The 17,504-nt window shown below is 36.5% G+C and overlaps 1 protein-coding gene and 1 pseudogene across 3 annotated transcripts in view; one reads left to right on the top strand and one right to left on the bottom strand.

Moving 5' to 3' along the window:
- Positions 1–17,504, bottom strand: part of CLEC12A (C-type lectin domain family 12 member A) — a 34,295-nt gene that overhangs the window by 11,052 nt on the left and 5,739 nt on the right. The window contains exons 3-7 of one of the 3 annotated variants that reach the window (XM_036252957.1): positions 13,643–13,741; positions 12,742–12,930; positions 11,722–11,873; positions 10,362–10,471; positions 7,659–8,001 (exon numbers count right to left, since the gene is read on the bottom strand). In XM_036252957.1, coding sequence (XP_036108850.1) covers positions 7,848–8,001; positions 10,362–10,471; positions 11,722–11,873; positions 12,742–12,930; positions 13,643–13,741 — 704 coding nt within the window. In that variant the 3' untranslated portion in view covers positions 7,659–7,847. Of the gene's footprint in view, positions 1–7,658; positions 8,002–10,361; positions 10,472–11,721; positions 11,874–12,741; positions 12,931–13,642; positions 13,742–17,504 lie in introns of those variants that run through there. The other 2 variants (XM_036252958.1, XM_036252959.1) reach the window with 2 other exon arrangements.
- LOC118624569 lies at positions 14,471–14,803 on the top strand (annotated as a pseudogene).

The following is a 17,504-nucleotide window of genomic DNA, read 5'->3' as shown; positions in this document are numbered from 1 at the left end:
CAGGGACTGAACTGCAACCAAGGTATGTGCCCTTGACCAGATCAAACCCATGACTCTCTGGTTTGTGGGCCAGTGCTCTAACCACTGAGCAAAACTGGCCAGGGCTATCTTCATTTTTTTTTTAAACCAAGGTTGTTGTTTTTTTGTTTTGTTTTTTAATATGTTTTATTGATTTATTATTTTTTTATTTTGAAGAATTTTTTTATTGATTGATTTTTAGAGAGAGAGGGAAAGTGAGAGAGATCAAAACATCGATGAGAAAGGACATCAATTGACCACCTCCTGCAAGCCCCACACTGGGGATCAGGCCCACAACCTGGGCATGTGTCGTGAGCAGGAATCAAACCAGCGACCTCTTGGTGCATGGGTCGATGCTCAGCCACTGAGCTACACCAGCTGAACTATTTATTTTATTAGAGAGAGAAGAAGGGAGAGGGAAATAGATAAATGTCTATTGGCTGCCTCTTGCACATTTCCTCCTGGGGATCAAGCCCAAAACCAGGGCATATGCCCTGACCAGGAATCAAACCAGTGACCTCTTGGTCTATGGGTTAACACTCAAACACTGAACCACACCTGCTGGGCCCAAGGGTATTTTTTGTTTTTATTTCCCAATTTTTATTAATTTATTTTTGTTACAGATGTTTCTTCATTTTCCCCCTAAGACACCCTCCTCCCCATTCTGTCCCCCCAACTCCCTAGCATTGTTGTCTATGTCCATTAGTTATGCATAAATGCATATAAGTTCTTTAGTTCATCTCATCCATCCCCTCCACCCCCTACTCTGAGGTTTGTCAGTCTGAACCATACTCCTTTCTATGTCTCTGCGTCTATTTTGTTCATCAGCCCACCTTGTTCATTATATTCCACAAATAAGTGAGATCATGTGGTATTTGTCTTTCTCTGATAGGATTATTTCGCTTAGCATAATACTGTCAAGGTCCCTCCATGATGTCTCAAAGGATAAGAGATGTTTCTTTCTTATAGCTGCATAATGTTCCATTGTATATATATGCCAAAGATTTTTTTAATCTACTCATCTATTGATGGACACTTGGGCTGTTTCCTGATCTTAGAGATTTTAAATAGTGCTGCAATGAACATGGGGGTACATATATTCTTTCTGATTGGTGTTTCAGGTTTCTTGGGATATATTCCTAGAAGTGGGATCACTGGGTCAAATTGCAATTTAATTTTTAAATTTTTGAGGAAGTACTATACTGTTTTCATAGTGGCTGCACCGGTCTCCATTCCCACCAGCAGTGTACTGGAGTCCCCTTTTCTTCACACCCTCATTAGCACATGTTTTTTTAATGATTTGTTGATGGCAGCCAATCTGGCAGGTGTGAGATGATACCTCATAGTTGTTTAAATTTGCATCTTTCTGATAATTAGTGGCATTGAGCATTTCTCTATATGTCTCTTGGCCATTTGTATGTCCTGTTTGGAGAGGTGTCTATTCAGGCCCTCTGCCCATTTTTTTAAATTGGGTTATTTGTCTTCCTTTTGTTGAGTTGTATGAGCACTCTATATATTTTAGAAACTAATCCCTTATCTGATGCTGGCAAGTATGCTCTTTCATTAGTGGGTTCCCTTTCCATTTTGATGGTTATTTCTTTTGCTGTGCAGAAGCTTTTTAGTTTGATGTAGTCCCATGTGTTCATTTTTTCCTTTGTTTCTGTTGCCTTAGATGATGTTCAGTGAAAATTCTGCTGCATATAATGTCCAAAATTTTGTTGCCTACATTTTCTTGTAGGATTTTTATGGATTCATGAGTCACATTTAAGTCTTTTATCCATTTTGAGTTTATTCTTGTGTATGGTGTAAGTTGATGGTCTAGTTTCTTTTTCTTTTCTTTTTTTTGCATATAGCTGTCCAATTTTTTACCCTATTGTATGCTCTTGCAACCTTTGTCAAATATTAATTGAGCATAATGTCTTGGGTCAATTTCTGGGTTCTCTGTTCTGTTTTATTGATCTATATGCCTGTTATTATGCCAATGCCAGGCTGTTTTGACTACAGTAGCTTTGTAGTATAACCTGATATCAGGTACTGTGATCCCAACTACTTTATCCTTCTTTTTCAAGATTGCTGTGGCTATTCAAGATCTTTTTTTGGTTACATGTGAACTTTTGAAGTATTTGTTCTAGTTCTGTGAAGTATGTCATTAGTATTTTGATGGGGATTGCATTGAATCTATAAATTGCTTTGGGTAGTATAGAAATTTTAATGATGTTAAATCTTCCAATCCATGAAGAAAGTATGTGCTTCCAATTTTTTATATCTTTCTCTATTTCTTTTTTCAATGTCCTGTAGTTTTCTGCAAATAGGTCCTTTACTTCTTTGGTTAAGTTTATTCCTAGGTATCTTAATTTTTGCTGTGATGGTAAATGGGGTTGTTTTTTTAGTTTCTCCTTCTATGAGATTATCATTTGTGTGTAAGTATGCTGTCAATTTGTTGACGTTAATTTTGTATCCTGCTACTTTGCCAAATTCATTTATTAAGTCTAGTAGTTTTTGATGGAGTCTTTAGGGTTTTCTATGTACAATATCATGTTATCTACAAATAATGACAGTTCCACTTTCTCCTTCCCAATTTAGATCCCTTTTATTTTTTCTTCATATCTGACTGCTGTGGCTAAGACTTCCAGTACTATGTTAAATAAGAGCGGTGAAAGTGGCATCTCTATCTTATTCTTGTTCTTAAGAGAAATGCTTTTAGTTTTTGCCCATTGAGTATGGTGTTGACTGTAGGTTTTTCATATATGGCCTTTATTATGTCAAGATATGATCCCTCTATTCCCACATTGCTGAGCATTTTTATTAGAAGTGGGTGCTGGATTTCATTGAATGATTTTTCGGCATCTACTGAAATGATCGTATAGTTTTTATGTTTCATTTTGTTTATGTGGTGTATCACATTTATTGATTTGCAAATATTGTACCAGCAGTGCATCCCTGGGATAAATCCTACTTGGTCATGGTGAATTAATGTATTATATTATTAATGTAATGCTGGATGAAATTTGCTAGTATTTTGTTCAGGACATTGGTGTCTATGTTCATCAGGGATATTGGCCTGTAGTTTTCTTTCTTTGTGGTGTCTTTATCTAGTTTTGGAATTAGATTTATGTTGGTCTCATAAAACAAGTTTGGAAGTCTTTCTTCTTGAATTTTTGGATTGGTTTGAGTAGAATGAGTGTTAGTTCTTCTTTGAATGTTCAGTAAAACTCCCCCATAAAGCTGTCTGGGCCTGGGCTTTTGTTTGCTGGAAGAGTCTTGATTACATCTTCAATTTCTTTAGTTGTTATGGGTCTGTTCAAGTTTTCGATCTCTTCCTGGTTCCATTTTGGGAGACTATGTGTTTCTAGAAATGTGTCCATTTCACTTAAACTGTCCAATTTGTTGGCCTGTGGTTGTTCATAGTATTTGTTAATGATCCTTTGTACTTTTGTGGTGTCAGTTGTTATTTCTCCTCTTTCATTTCTGATTTTGTGTATTTGGGTTCTCTGTCTTTGTGTCTTGGTGAGTCTAGCTAAGGGTCTAGAAATCTTGTTTATCTTTTTGAAGAACCAGCTCTTTGTTTCATTGATTTTTTGAATTTTTTTTTTTTGTCTCTATGTCATTAATTTCTGTTCTGATTTTTACTATTTCCTTCCTTCTACTTGCTCTGGGGTTTTCTTTTTGTTTGCTTTTGAATAGTTCTTTAAGTTTTGAGGTTAGATGGTCAATTAGAAATTTTTCTGGTTTCTTGTGGCAGGCCTGTAGTGCTATGAACTTCCCTTTCAGAACTTCTTTCCCTGCATCCCATAGATTTTGTGTTGTGTGTTCATTTTCATTGGTTTCCTGAAAGTTTTTAATTTCTTTCTTGACCTTCTTGGTAACACATTCATTGTTTAATAACATGCTATTTAGCCTCTATGTGTTCAAATGTCTTTGCATGTTTTTGTTGCAATTGATTTCTAGTTTCATGTCATTGTGATCTGAGAAGATGCTTGATATGATTTCAATATTCTTGAACTTGTAGAGATTTAGTTTGTGTGCTAATATGTGGTCTATCTTTGAGAATGTCCCATGTGCACTTGAGAAGAATGTGAATTCTGTGGTTTTGGTGTGTAATTCTCTGTAGATATCTATGAAATCCATTTGGTCTAGTGTTTCATTTAGAGTCTCTGTTTTCTTGCTAATTTTTTGTCTAGAGGATTTATCCAGTGATGTCAGCGGGATGTTGAATTCCCCTGCTATGATTGTATTGCTGTCACTTTCTCCTTTGTAGTGCTCCAGAATATTTTTAATATATTTGGTGTGCCTATATTGGGTGCATATATGTTTACCAAGGTTATATCTTTCTATTGGATAGATTCTTTCAACATTATGTGGTGACCTTCTTTGTCTCTAGTTATGTTCTTCATTTTGAAATATACTTTATCAGTTATGAGTATTGCTACCCCAGCTTTTTTTCCCTTTACATTTGCCTGGAAGATTTATTTCCATCCTTCTACTTTCAACCTATGTGAGTCTCTTGATGTGAGGTAGGTCTCTTGGAAACAACATATATATGGGTCATGCTTTCTTATCCAATCAACTACTTTGTGTCTTTTGATTGAAGTGTTCAATCTATTCATATTTACGGTGATTATTGATATATACTTATTTATTGCCATTTTTGTTTATTGTAGTTATATTTTTATTCCTATTTCTTCTACTAATTACAGCAGTCCTTTCAAAATTTCTTGCAGTGCTGGTTTGGTGTTAATATATACCCTTAGCCTTTTTTTTTTTTCTGTCTGCGAAGCTCTTTATTTCACCCTTTATTTTGAATGATAGCCTTACTGGATAGAATAGTCTTGGATTCAGATCCTTGTTTTTCATGATCTTGATTACTTCATGTCATTTCCTTCTGGCCTATAGTGTTTCTGTTGAGAATTCAGCTGATAGCCTTATGGGGGTTTTTGTGTAGGTAACTTGTTGCTTATCTCTTGCTGCCTTTAGGATTCTCTCTTTGTCTTTAATTTTTGCCATTTTAATTACTATGTAGCTTGGTGTGGACCTGTTAGGATTTTTCTTACTTGGGGATCTCTGTGCTTCTTGAACTTGAATGCCTTCAAGTTAGGGAAGTTTTCTGTCACTATTTCTTCAAATATATTCTCTAACCCTTGCTCATAGTCTTCTTTTACTGGAACTCCTATGATGCAAATGTTGTTACTTTACAGTTGTCCCACAGTTCTCTTAAACTGTCTTCTTGTTTTTTAATTGTTTTTTATCTTTTGGTTTTTTGATTGGTTGATTTTTTCTTCCTGTCTTCTAATTCACTGATCCAGTTCTCAGCTTCCTCTACTCGGCTGGTTATTCCTTCCACTGTGTTCTTTATTTCTGCTATGTTATTCTTCATTTCTTGGTGGGTTTTTTATTTCCAATTGGTTGATTTTCAATGTTTCTATATCTTTACTCATAGTGTTGAGCTCTTTACTCATGCTGTTGAGCTTCCTCAAGATTATAGCTCTGAACTCTACCTCTGATAACTTGCTTAACTACATTTTATTTATCTCATCTTTAGTAGAGTTCTCTTGTTCGTTCATTTGGGATTTGTTTCTTTGTTTCACCATTTTGGCTTCTCAGTGAATTTTGGAGCCTGCCAAAATTTCCCTGTGGGTGTTTGTGTTCTGCTGTTTTGGGCTCCCTCTACTGGGTTTGCATGAGTGTGGGAGAACCCACATTAAATGCCACTGTCAAGTCTTACTTTCCGGAGTAGACTTGCAAGCCAAGAAAAGGTTCAGTTATCCTCTAGCTTTTTGCCTGGTGGCTATTGGTATCAGTTACTTGATGAGCCTTGGGTTGTAGCCCTCGGTTGAATGAAAAACTCCCTCAGGTGTTCAGTGTAAGTGGATTTCCAGAGGGTGGGGCAGATGCTGTTGTTAGTGAGCCTCAATTTGCATTTCTTTGGCCCAGCTGGGTGGGGTTAAATCTCTGAGGGAGAAGCTGCTGCTTTTCTCAGAGCCCTGGGAAGAAGCTCCATGAGCAAGATGGCCACCATCCTGTGTAGCCATGACTCAGCAAAACTCTGAGCACCCTTCAAATCCTGAGTGTCCCCACATAGTTCCAGTCCAGTCTGCCCTCCCCCTGCCAGAACCCAAGGCTGTAGCTAATTTAGTGCTCTGTCCTGGCCTTTTGTGCCATGGAGCCTGCCTCGAGAGAGCTGCTCACAGCTAAAACACCTGCTGTCTGTGGGTTCCCAGCCTGCCCTCTCACACCTCGGCAGACCTACCATGCTTGATTCAATGTTCTTTTTTTTCTATCTCCGGTTATATGGGTCCTCTCCAGCTGCTTTTCTGTTGCTTTTTTCCCAATGATTTGTCTTTATTTCAGTTTGGTCCTAGGAGATTTTCTGTGTAGCTTACATTCATTCACTTCACCACCATTTTGGATTCTATCTTCAATTTTTTAATTTTTTCTTTTTGTTACCCTGTTTGGCTACTTTTTTTTACCCTCACTTCATCCAGCCTGCTTTGAATTTTTTAGAGTGTATCCTTGATGACAGATATGATATTCTTCATTTCTAACTGGTTCTTTTTCATAGTTTCTATCTGTTTTCTCATGTTGATGCAGTTCTCATTATTTTCTGTAGTTCTCACTAAGTTGTTTGAGCATCCTTATAACTATTATTTTGAACTCTGTATTTGATAAATTGCTTGGTTCTTTTTCTGGAGATTTTTTTTTCTTTCATTTGGGGATTATTTCTTTGTTGTCCCATTTTAGCTGTATCTTTGTGTTTGTTTCCATGTGTTAGAATTACAATGACTCCCAGTCTTTGTGGGGTGGTCTAATGTAGTAAGTGTCCTGTGTAACACAGTGGTGAAGTCTCCTTGATCTCCTGAGCTGAATGCGATTCGCCCTGAGCCAGGGCGATTGTATGATTCTAGAAATTTATCCTTTTTGTCCAGATTCTCCAATTTGTTGTTCATAATATTTTCTTATGATCTTTTGTATTTCTTTGGTGTCAGTTGTCACTTCTCTTTCATTTCTAATTTAATTTATTTGGTCCTCTATTTTTTTTTGTTGTTGTTGTTAATGGGTCTTATTAAAGGTTTGTCAATCTTGTTTATCTTTTTAAAAAACCAGTTCTTGCTCTGGCCAGTTTGGCTCAGCAGTTAGATCCTTGGCCTGTGGTCCAGAGAGACCCGGGTTTGGTTCCCACTAAGTACATGTACCTCGGTTGCAGTTTGTCCCCGGCCCTGGTTGGGCTGTGCAGGTGGCAACCACTCGATGTGTCCCTTTCACGTCTATGTTTCTCTCTCTCTCTCTCCCCATCCCACTCTATCTGAACAAAATATGGAAAAATGTCCTTGGGTGAGGATTAAAAAAAAAAAAAAAAAACAAAAACAGTTCTTAGATTCAATTTTCTCTGAATTTCCACAATGTTGGTATTTACCTTGTTTATGTCTGAAAAAAAAACAAGAAAACGTTACTTTTGGTTTTAGCATCCTCACTCAGGACACTGTATTGATGCTTAATATTATCTGGACTGTATCTAAATGATATGTTTTGAATTTAGGTGACTTTGGATTTCTTTTACTTAGAAAATGAGGCCCTGGCCAGTTTGGCTCAGTGGTTGGAGCATTGGCCTGTGGACCAGATAGTCCCCAGTTCAGTTCCTGTTAGGGGCATGTACCGAAAAAAGAAAAGAAAATGAGGAGAAAGAGGAAATTTTAAATTGTAAATTATTAGGGGAGAGGAAGAAATTTAGTTTCACAACATCTTTATTCCGTTTGTGTGGTCCACAGGGTGTATGTTTCCTAAAGTTGCTAAGGCAAAACAAATACACTAACTACATTCTTCTGTGTGTTTCTTCATTCAATTAGTGTACTCCCAATCTTCACTGCATTAGCTAACTTCTCACAGATAACAAATTTTCTGATAGCACAGTAATCATAGTAAATGTATATACTTTGTATGTATCCACAATAGCTTCTATCATTTAAATAAATTTTGTTTCCTGTATACCTAAAAGAGAAAATAAAGAATTACACTAGGCTAGTCAAACATTTGAAACATATTCACACACACAAAATTACTTTTCCTTTATGTCATTGCTCCTAGGCTCTGCATTGTCTAAAATAAATTTTTATTATTATTCAAAATATTGAGAGTCCCTTTATTGACGTATGTATAACATCAAACATTGTGTTATTTTTCTCTGCCTTGTTTTATTTCTCACAACTAAAATATTTGCTGTTTTTTTCAGACATAGCACCTCCCTTCCCCAATAACTAATATTATTTAAAATAATGCAATTCTAATTAGATTTTTTAGTCTAACTGCCTCCATAGTAAATCTTTGACACTAACCTCCCCAAATGTTTTTTATAATCACCAAAACCAAGAATTAATCTAATGTATAATACCTTAAGCTCAACATCATCTCTATGTGATATATCTCTCTAACTTTTTTTTAGAGATTTTACGCTGAAGTTCTGAATTACTACCAGCCCCTAATACAAGAATATTGGTCAGGGATTATTTACTAAGACAAACTTGTAAATTGAAAATACTATCTTTGTAAAAAATGTAGTATTAATACTTGAGTTGATAAATAATTATCACTAATCAATAAATAAGTTCATTAATTAAATTTTCAGAAGTGAAAATTTCTATTTGAGGTGACATAATACAGATATCATTGATCATATTCCTTTCCAGAAACAAGACAAAAATTAACGTAACATTGAGAATAAAAAACAAAAAGGAATCATATATACATACATAGGTAATTATATATTCTATACAAATATAATGTGTTATATATACATATATTATTATATAATTTTTTTCAGTATTATTTCTTTCTTTCTTTTTTTTTGTTAATCCTCAATGGAGAATAATTTTTCCATTGATTTTTAGAGAAAGTGGAAGGAAAAGAGAGAGAGAGAGAGACATAGATGTGAGAGAGATACATTGATTGATTGCCTTCCACAAATGCCCTGACTAGGGCCAGGGATTAAACTTGCAACCGAGGTATGTGCCTTTGACCAGAAATCACACCAGTGACTCTGTTCCATGGACTGATGCTGTAAACATTGAGCAACACTAGCCAGGGCTCCATATTTTCTTTCAAATTAGAAATAGCTATTATGTTTCCATCCCATTACAGATTTTCTTCCCATTAGCAAAATTGCAAATAAACACATGGAAATTCTTTTTTAAAATAAGATCCCATCTATACTCTCCCCAGACACACACACTACCTTTATACCCTTAGTCCTTCACTCCAAATGAGACATTTATCTTATATATCCTTTTCTCCTCTATGTGTATGTATTCCGTATTCTGTCCTATTATTGCAAACTGCCAAAGTTAAAGCTGCTTTGTCTTTTTGACCCATATTCCTACACCTACTATTTCTATCTGAAGGGGAAAAAAAAAAAACAACAAAAACAATCATAGCTTCTATTTTCAGTGTGACCCAAGGTGGTGAGTGTGAAGGAATCTCACAGTTTAGATTCAGTGTGACAGTACTCCAACACAGTTGCCCCGAGATCACTCCTGCTTTATGTGTCCTCAACCAGCATATATGTATAAATGACTGAACTTGCAACAGTATCCAACAGGTTAAGACTCTGGTTTCTTTCTTTAGTCTAATCTTGTCTGCCTCCAAATTGAAGGAAATATAAACTACAAATTAAATTTTGATATTAATTTTTTAAGTCTTTTTTTCCCCATTACAAGCAGAACAAATACAACATATCAATCCATTTATAATCATATTTTGAATATTTTATACAATTAAATATTTTAAATATAGCATATATACAATATACCATGCCCAAGTTCAGGTTATTCTCTTTACCAGAAATGCTCTTCAATTGTATCTTTAAAATTTCCTTTCAAAAATGGCCATTTCAAATGTCAATTAATAATATAAATTTCAAAGCTCAATTTTATTTTTTGTTATTCTGACTGAAGCATTTTCACATGCTATTCTTTTTATCTATAAATGTTTAAAGTTAGTGTAACCATAAAATCAATCATTAATTAACTAAAGGCAGAATCAATCTTTCATTTATTTATGAATTCCAGCAATTAGCATCATTTTAAGTACATGTTAGAGACCACTGCATTTTGTTGGCTTCTATAATTCTCTTACATAAAAACATAGAAATTCTTCCTTATTTGGCTAGTATAAGTTTGTTAGCGACTTGTCATAACTTCTTGCATTATTAGATACATTAAAGAAGCTTTATGGAAAAGAATTTTTTACAGATGCAATTTTAATTGAAGGCAGTTTTAACTGTAACCTACAGTGCTCCTGAGGAAAACTCTTTTATTCAAATCAACTGGAAACATTCAACAAAACTAGAGACTTACCAGTTAGATGAGATAATTGTGTCTTCCAAGATCTGGTAATATATGTTGTTATAGTTTCTGGGAGAAAATCCTAGCCAGTAGTTATATAATTTCTGGGACTTTATAAATTCCTACAGGAAATAGAGATTGCTTGTTAAAATAATTATCTCCCATTTCTGCATATTACCTCACAACATAATATCTTAAAAATAACTGTCTTAAGGTAACATTTTTAAATGTATACTACTAGTTTTCAATGTCATTAAAAACAATTGAGAGTGTTTTTTACTTACTATAAGATTTCTTTCAGCTTTTATACATTGGTTATTGTCTCACATGGAGATGGAACTACCAATCCATGTATAACCTTAATTTGGGGTCAATGTATTTCTCAAACTTCAGGATGCGAACAGTGAGCACTAAATATTCAGCCTTGGGGCAAACAGGTAGCTGATCACTATAAACATATGTTAACAGAAGCAGAAAGAGTAGGAGAACAATAGAGCAGTCAGATGAGAGTGATTATAGAATAGAATTTAAAACCAGTTCAGATTTTTGTAGCCAAAGTAACATTTTTTCCCAGACATTTTTTGAATAAGTAGCTATGAATGGATCCTTTGGGGAAGATCACATGAGTAAGAGCGATGGGTTGATTTTTCTCTTCTTTTATGAAGGAGGAGAAAGATATTTGAGCAGGGAACCTAAGACACTTGGGAAAATAAATTTTTGGCTTGAAAAATAAATATGTGAATACTATGGGAGAGACCATAAATGCTGAGTAATAAGTAAAATATAGAGATACTACTTATATATTAAAAAATAAATAAATATATAAATGAATCTTCCAGAGAACTCACTTTTTCTTAGACCCAGGGACTCCATGCAATATATCTGCTTGGCACTTGCCTTTGCCATCCCATCTTAATTCTGCTTTTTTATACATATTTTATCCAACTATCTATATTTTCTAGTATATGTTGGCTTTTTCTCTTAGTTAAAAAAATGCAAAATGATGGAAATGAAGAATCAATTGCAGTGTATATTTTATGGGATTAGTAAACCTGAGGAATAATTTACAGATCTCCTGTTTTTAGATAAATGCTCAAAAAGTGTGTTCTGAAAGTTGATCCTAACGTTTGAAAATACTTACAGACCTGATCTGGGTGCCCCATATCTATACATCTGCTCAGCCTCTGAAATTTGACTGACACTAAGGCCCTAAGCTCAAGTTTTATATGCTTTGCCTTGGCTACTCCAACTAGAATAAGCCAGAATCATGTCTGGATTAACACAAATCTTCCCCAACATGCCTCTCTCCTATTTATTCTATCTTGGGAAAAGTGACTTCCTTCCTCACGAGCAGAGATACACTGGACCTTACCAGTACACTTTTGTTCTTAATCTTCACCAGACTGGCATTGTGACGAGAACATAACATGACGCTGTCTTGCCATGTCAGAGATTTTTCAAATTGCCGGTAACAGCTGTCCTCATGCCACATCCATTCCTTTGGACAAGGTTTACATTTGTGCTCTGGAAGAAGAATGTAGTTTTATTTAGTGTGTTTGATAATCTTTATAATTCTCATTAGTTGCATTGTCCTTTATGTTAAATTAACCATATTTACTTGTCTTTTTTCTTTTTACATCAAAGGTGAAGAAAATTAATCTTGTGTTCTGGGTCCCTATATACTACCACAATGTGTCTAAAACATATTTTGAACAGCACATTTCAAATTAAACACTTATATTCCAGTATATTTCCTACCTCAGGAGCCCTGGATCACGATTAATAAGTTTCCTTCTCTGTCATTTTTTGTATTACTACATGGCAATAAAGGCTAATGTCAAGAAACTTTGGGTGGTGAGAATCAACACCACAAACCTACATCAGTCCTGCCTTTTTCACTTAGACTATTTATATCTCTGACTTGTTGAATATTTGGGAGACTGTAAGGGCATAAATAATGTATTTCAGTTACAATAGCTATATAAAGTGTAGAAATATTAAAAGACCAATTCCTCTCAATTCCAAGAGTAAGGTCTGACTTTATTGTCTCTTGACTATCATTAAAAGTTCACTGAAATTTAGGAACAAGGTCACCTATAAAATGATATCCTGATCTCCCTATCTTCTATTGACTTAGTACCCAGAAAAGCATAGTGAATGTCAGATTAAAGAAACTGTATATTGTTTACTGTTTCATTTAGTTACTATCTTCCTTGCAATTTTGAGGCCTATATTATTATTACTTTTTCTGTTTTACTTTTAACTACATAGAAATATTAAGTACTCGGTCAACCATATTTAATTCCTTCTCCCAAGTAATGTCTTCCCAAGGAAAGACTGATTCTCTAGTGACTCTCATTGTCTAATAATTTAGACAGAAATATAGGATTACCTGGTTTTTTTCTATATAGTTCATAACATAATTTGGTGGTCATTTCTTGCAGTGTGATAGAGAGGTTCCTGATCTTCTTGGAATTATCAATGTTATACATTAGTTGTAGAGAAACATTCTTCTGAAGTTCTTCTTTGAAATTTTGTAGGTTTTGCAATTTTTCCATTTCTGTTTTCGAAGTTAGGAAAACTCCAGATTAAAAAAAAGAAAACAAATGATAAAAAAATTTAATCCCTCATACAACCATCATTTTCTTTTTGCTGAAATAGTATTAAGAATATTACAAGGTCTGGGGAATTATTTATTTCATAAGAGTGAGGGAAAGGAACTAAGTTCCATACTGTAAGGACTTAGTTGTAAGTCCCCTTTGTGCTTATATATCACCTATAATCATTCCAAAGCCTCAATTCAAAGAGTGAAATTTCTTGTAAAACTCACACAATTCTAGGTGTTTTTCCATTCAATCAAAACATGGGTAACACCCTGGCCTTGTAGCTCAGTTGGTTGGAACATTGTCCAGTACACCAAAGGGGTGCAGGTTCAATTTTCGGTCAGGGCACATACCTAGGTTGTGGGTTTGATCCCTGGTCAGGGTTCATACAGGAGTCAACACCACAAACCTACATCAATCCTGCCTTTTTCACTTAGACTATTTCTAGCTCTGACTGGTTTAATATTTGTGAGACAAACAACATATTTTAGTTATAATAGCTATATAAAGTGTAAAGATATTAAAAGACCAATTCCTTCCAATTCTAATAGTAAAGAGTCAATCAATTGATGTTTCTGTCTCTCTCTCTCTCTCTTTCTCTCAAATCAATAAACATATCTTTGAGTGAGGATTAAAACAAACACACAAACAAAAACAAACAAACAAACAAAAACCATGGATAATACATACATATGGTTCCTAAGACTCCCATTCCAATCAGTAGCAGAAGGCACAAAAGAGTCAGAGCCAAGACTCTTTGACGCCACACATGGGGAGGAGCAGGACCTGCTGTAGAAAACAAAATCAGCAGAGGCCTGGAAATGGTATACTTCTTAAATTGAATCATTCATTCATTAATACATTCATTTTGCTTTTTTTTTTTTCTTTCCTAACATGTTCCTGGTAAAGAAATAAACTGCAAGGACATTTTAAAATAACCTTTTTAAAGAACACGTCAAGAAAATGTTAAAAACATTTTGTTAGCTATTTTATATGCAAACCAGTTTTCAAGGAGAGGTTGTTAATTGGTAGGCTGATTCAAGAAACAAAGACAAAAATGGAGTTCATAAAAGAGAAGTGAGCAAACCAATCAATCTGGATATAATATATTTTTTTCTGTAAAAATTGGGGAAACTAAGTAGTTGACTGTTAAAAGAAATGTCAACCTGGGTATTCCTTCTATGAGTGGACAATTGCGGGATGTCAAAGAAAATAATTTCAACTATTTGTATTTTCCCCAGAAAATCATGGCTGTAGAACATAAATGATGAGTTGCCTCTCTCTGTCTCTGGGTGTCCTTATATCAGCCAGATCTTAGATCAAATCTACATCATTTTGTCCTTAATTTTTTAAAAAAGTTTTTTAAAGCAACAAACTTTTGTTGAATGCTTTTTTTTTTTAACTGAAGAGTAAATTTCAAAGCAGACAATTTCCCTATTTAAAAAAAAAAACATGCCTTTTCTGCCATCTTGGACCCTGTGGAGGCCTGCTGGGAATAGGACTTCTACAAGGACAAATATGTCTGGAAGGCTGTGATCCAAGGCCATTTTTGCCAGTTATAAATGAGGTCTCTGGAACCAGAGGGAGCACACAGCTCTTCTTAAAATTGAAGGTGTTTATGCTCAAGATGAAATTGAATTCTATCTGGGCAAGAGATATGTTTATGTGTCCAAAGCAAAGAACAACACGGTGACTCCTGGTGGCAAACCAAACAAAACCAGAGTAATCTGGGGAAAGGTAACTCGTGCTCATGGAAATAGTGGCATGGTTCATGCTAAATTCCTAAACAACCTTCCTGCTAAGGCCATTGGACACAGAATTCATGTAATGCTGTACCCCTCAAGGATTTAAATTTATTGAAAAGTAAATAAAATGGATTTGTTCCAAAAAAATAACATAATTTGTAAACTTTATATTATAAATGAATTATTGCACTTAAATAAAATCAGAAATGAAAGAGATGTTGCAACTCATACAACAGAAATACAAAAGATCAAAGTTACTACTGTGAACAGTTATATGCAAAAATATTGGACAAACTAGAAAAAAATCATACATCCCTAGAAACATACAACCTACCAAGAGTTAGTTACAATGAAATAGAACATTTGAACAGACTCATTACTAGTAAAGAGATTGAGTCAGTAATGAAAAGCTCCCAACAGCCCAGGCTAGTTTGGCTCAGCGGTTAGAGCATTGGCCCATGGACCAAAGGGTTGCAGGTTTGATTCATGGTCAAGGGCACATACCTGGGTTGCAGGTTTGATCCATGGCCTCTTGAAGATTCTCTCTCTCTCTCTCTCTCTCTCCCTCCCTCCCTCCCTCCCTCCTTTCCACTCTATCTAAAAAAATTCAATGAAATAATATTCTTGGGTGAGTATTAACAAACAAATAAATGAACAAACAAAACTCCCAACAAACAAAAGTCAAGGGCCAGACAACTTTATTGGAGAATTTTACCAAATATAAAAAGAAGAATTAACACCAATCCTTCTCAAACTCTTTTGAAAAACAGAACAAAAGAGAACACTTCCAAACTTATACTTTAAGAGGCCAGCATTATCCTAATACCCAAAACAGACACAGATACTCCAAGAAGACTGTTACAGGACAATATTTCTGATGAACACAGATACAAAAATTCTGAACAAAATACTAGCAAACTGAATTCAATAATAGTTTAAAAGTCCAGGAGAGTAGTAGAAAGATGGCAGCAGGTGAGTGTGTGAGAGTGTGAGCAAGTGTGACAGAGAGTGTGAGTGGACGTGAGTATGGATGAGCAACCTTGAGCAGTGCAGAAACATGGAGCAGAAGGTTCCTGTGCTGTGGAAAGAAAGCAGCCAGCTACCACAGCAAGCAGCTCGGCAGGGAGTTCATCCTGTGCAGCCGGGAGGCCCTTCATTTTGGAAGATCCCTGGTCTTCTCTGGGAGGAGGCAGCAGGGAGCATCTAAGGCCAAGTGGCCTGAGTCCACCAAAGTGCCTTGCACCATCAGACTAGGGGACTCCCCTGTATCAATGCAGACCAGCACATAGAAGCAGCACTATCAAGGTGCCTGCTACAGTAGCCACAACCGGCAGGAACCAAGTACCATCCCCCACAACAAAAGCCTGACCAGAGCCCAGAACCCTCCCCCACAGCAGCAGTGACTGGGAAGGAGTGGAACCCCACCCCCAACAGCAGCTGAGGCTTGGGAGCAGAGTCACACCCCCAGCAGTAGAGGCTTCCTAGTGGACTTCTATCCCCAGGCAGCAGCAGAACAGATCAGCAGCTGAGACCCATCCCCAGAGGCATCAGCAGAGGCTGATCAGGAGCAATGCCCCAGCTCAAGCAGCAGAAAAACTCCGGCAGCCAAGACCTGCCCTTGACAACTGCAGCAGTGAATTTGGAGTGGAGCCCCTCCCCCAGCAGCAGCAAAGTCCCGGAGCAGAGCTTCCTCAGCCCCCAACAACAGCAGAAGATTGGGAGCTGAGAGCAGCCCCTGGCAACAGCAGCAGCAGTAGCAATGAAAACCAGGAGCTGACACTTGCCCCCAGCAGTAACTGATCAGGAGTTGAGCCCCACCAGGCAGCAGAGTAGCCAGCGTCACACCAGAGGAACCCATGCACCCCAGCAGTGCACCAGCTGGACCGATGCACCTCAGGAGCACACCAGCAGAACTCACCTACCCCAGCAGGGCACCAGCAGGACCCAAGCACCTCAGCCAGCAACAGCAGATATCAGCAGCTGAGACCCATCCCCAGCAGTATCAGCAGAGGCTGATCGAGAGCAGTGCCCCAGCCCAAGCAACAGCAGGACTTGGGGAGGTGAGACCTGAATGACGGACCAATACCAGCCACCATCTGTCAATCCTCCAGGACCCATAGCATACAAGAGGCGCGCGCCATACACCAAAGCAGTCTGGGAGGCACAGCAGCCTTATTTGATACACACTGACCTGCCTACACATTCCAACATCCATCACCGGACCTAGATCTACCAGATTCCCAAAATGGTGAGACAAAGAAACAACTCCAAATGAAAGAAAAGGAGGAATCACCAGAAAAGGAATTACAGGAAATGGAAGAAAGCAATTTGTCAGATAAAGAATTCAAAGCAATGATTTTAAGGGTGCTCAAACAATTTAGTGAGAACTACAAGCAACTTAATAAGAATAATGAAGAGCTCAGTGGGAATTACACCAGCTTTAAGAAAGAGGTAGAAGCTATGAATAAAAGTCAAAAGGAGATAAAGAATGATATAGCTGATATGAAAAATACATTGGAAGGATTCAATAGTATCTGAACACCAAATCAGCGACTTAGAAGACAAGGTAGGAAAAAACTCCCAAATAGAGCAGCAAGTGGGAAAAAAATTAAAAAGCAGGAGCAGAGTTTAAGGGAGCTTTGAGACAATACAAAATGTAACAACATTCTCATCATAGGGGTACTGGGAGAAGAAGAATCTGAGAAAGTAATACAGAATCTGTTTGAAGAAATAATAACAGAAAACTTTCTTAAATTGGTAAAGGAAAAAGTAACACAAGTCCAGTAAACATGGAGAGTCCCAAGCAA

Source organism: Molossus molossus, unplaced genomic scaffold (assembly GCF_014108415.1).
Source record: "Molossus molossus isolate mMolMol1 unplaced genomic scaffold, mMolMol1.p scaffold_m16_p_10, whole genome shotgun sequence".
Taxonomy (NCBI): Eukaryota; Metazoa; Chordata; class Mammalia; order Chiroptera; family Molossidae; genus Molossus; species Molossus molossus.
The sequence above is the reverse complement of the archived record's forward strand: the minus strand, read 5'-3'. Positions and strand labels throughout refer to the sequence as shown.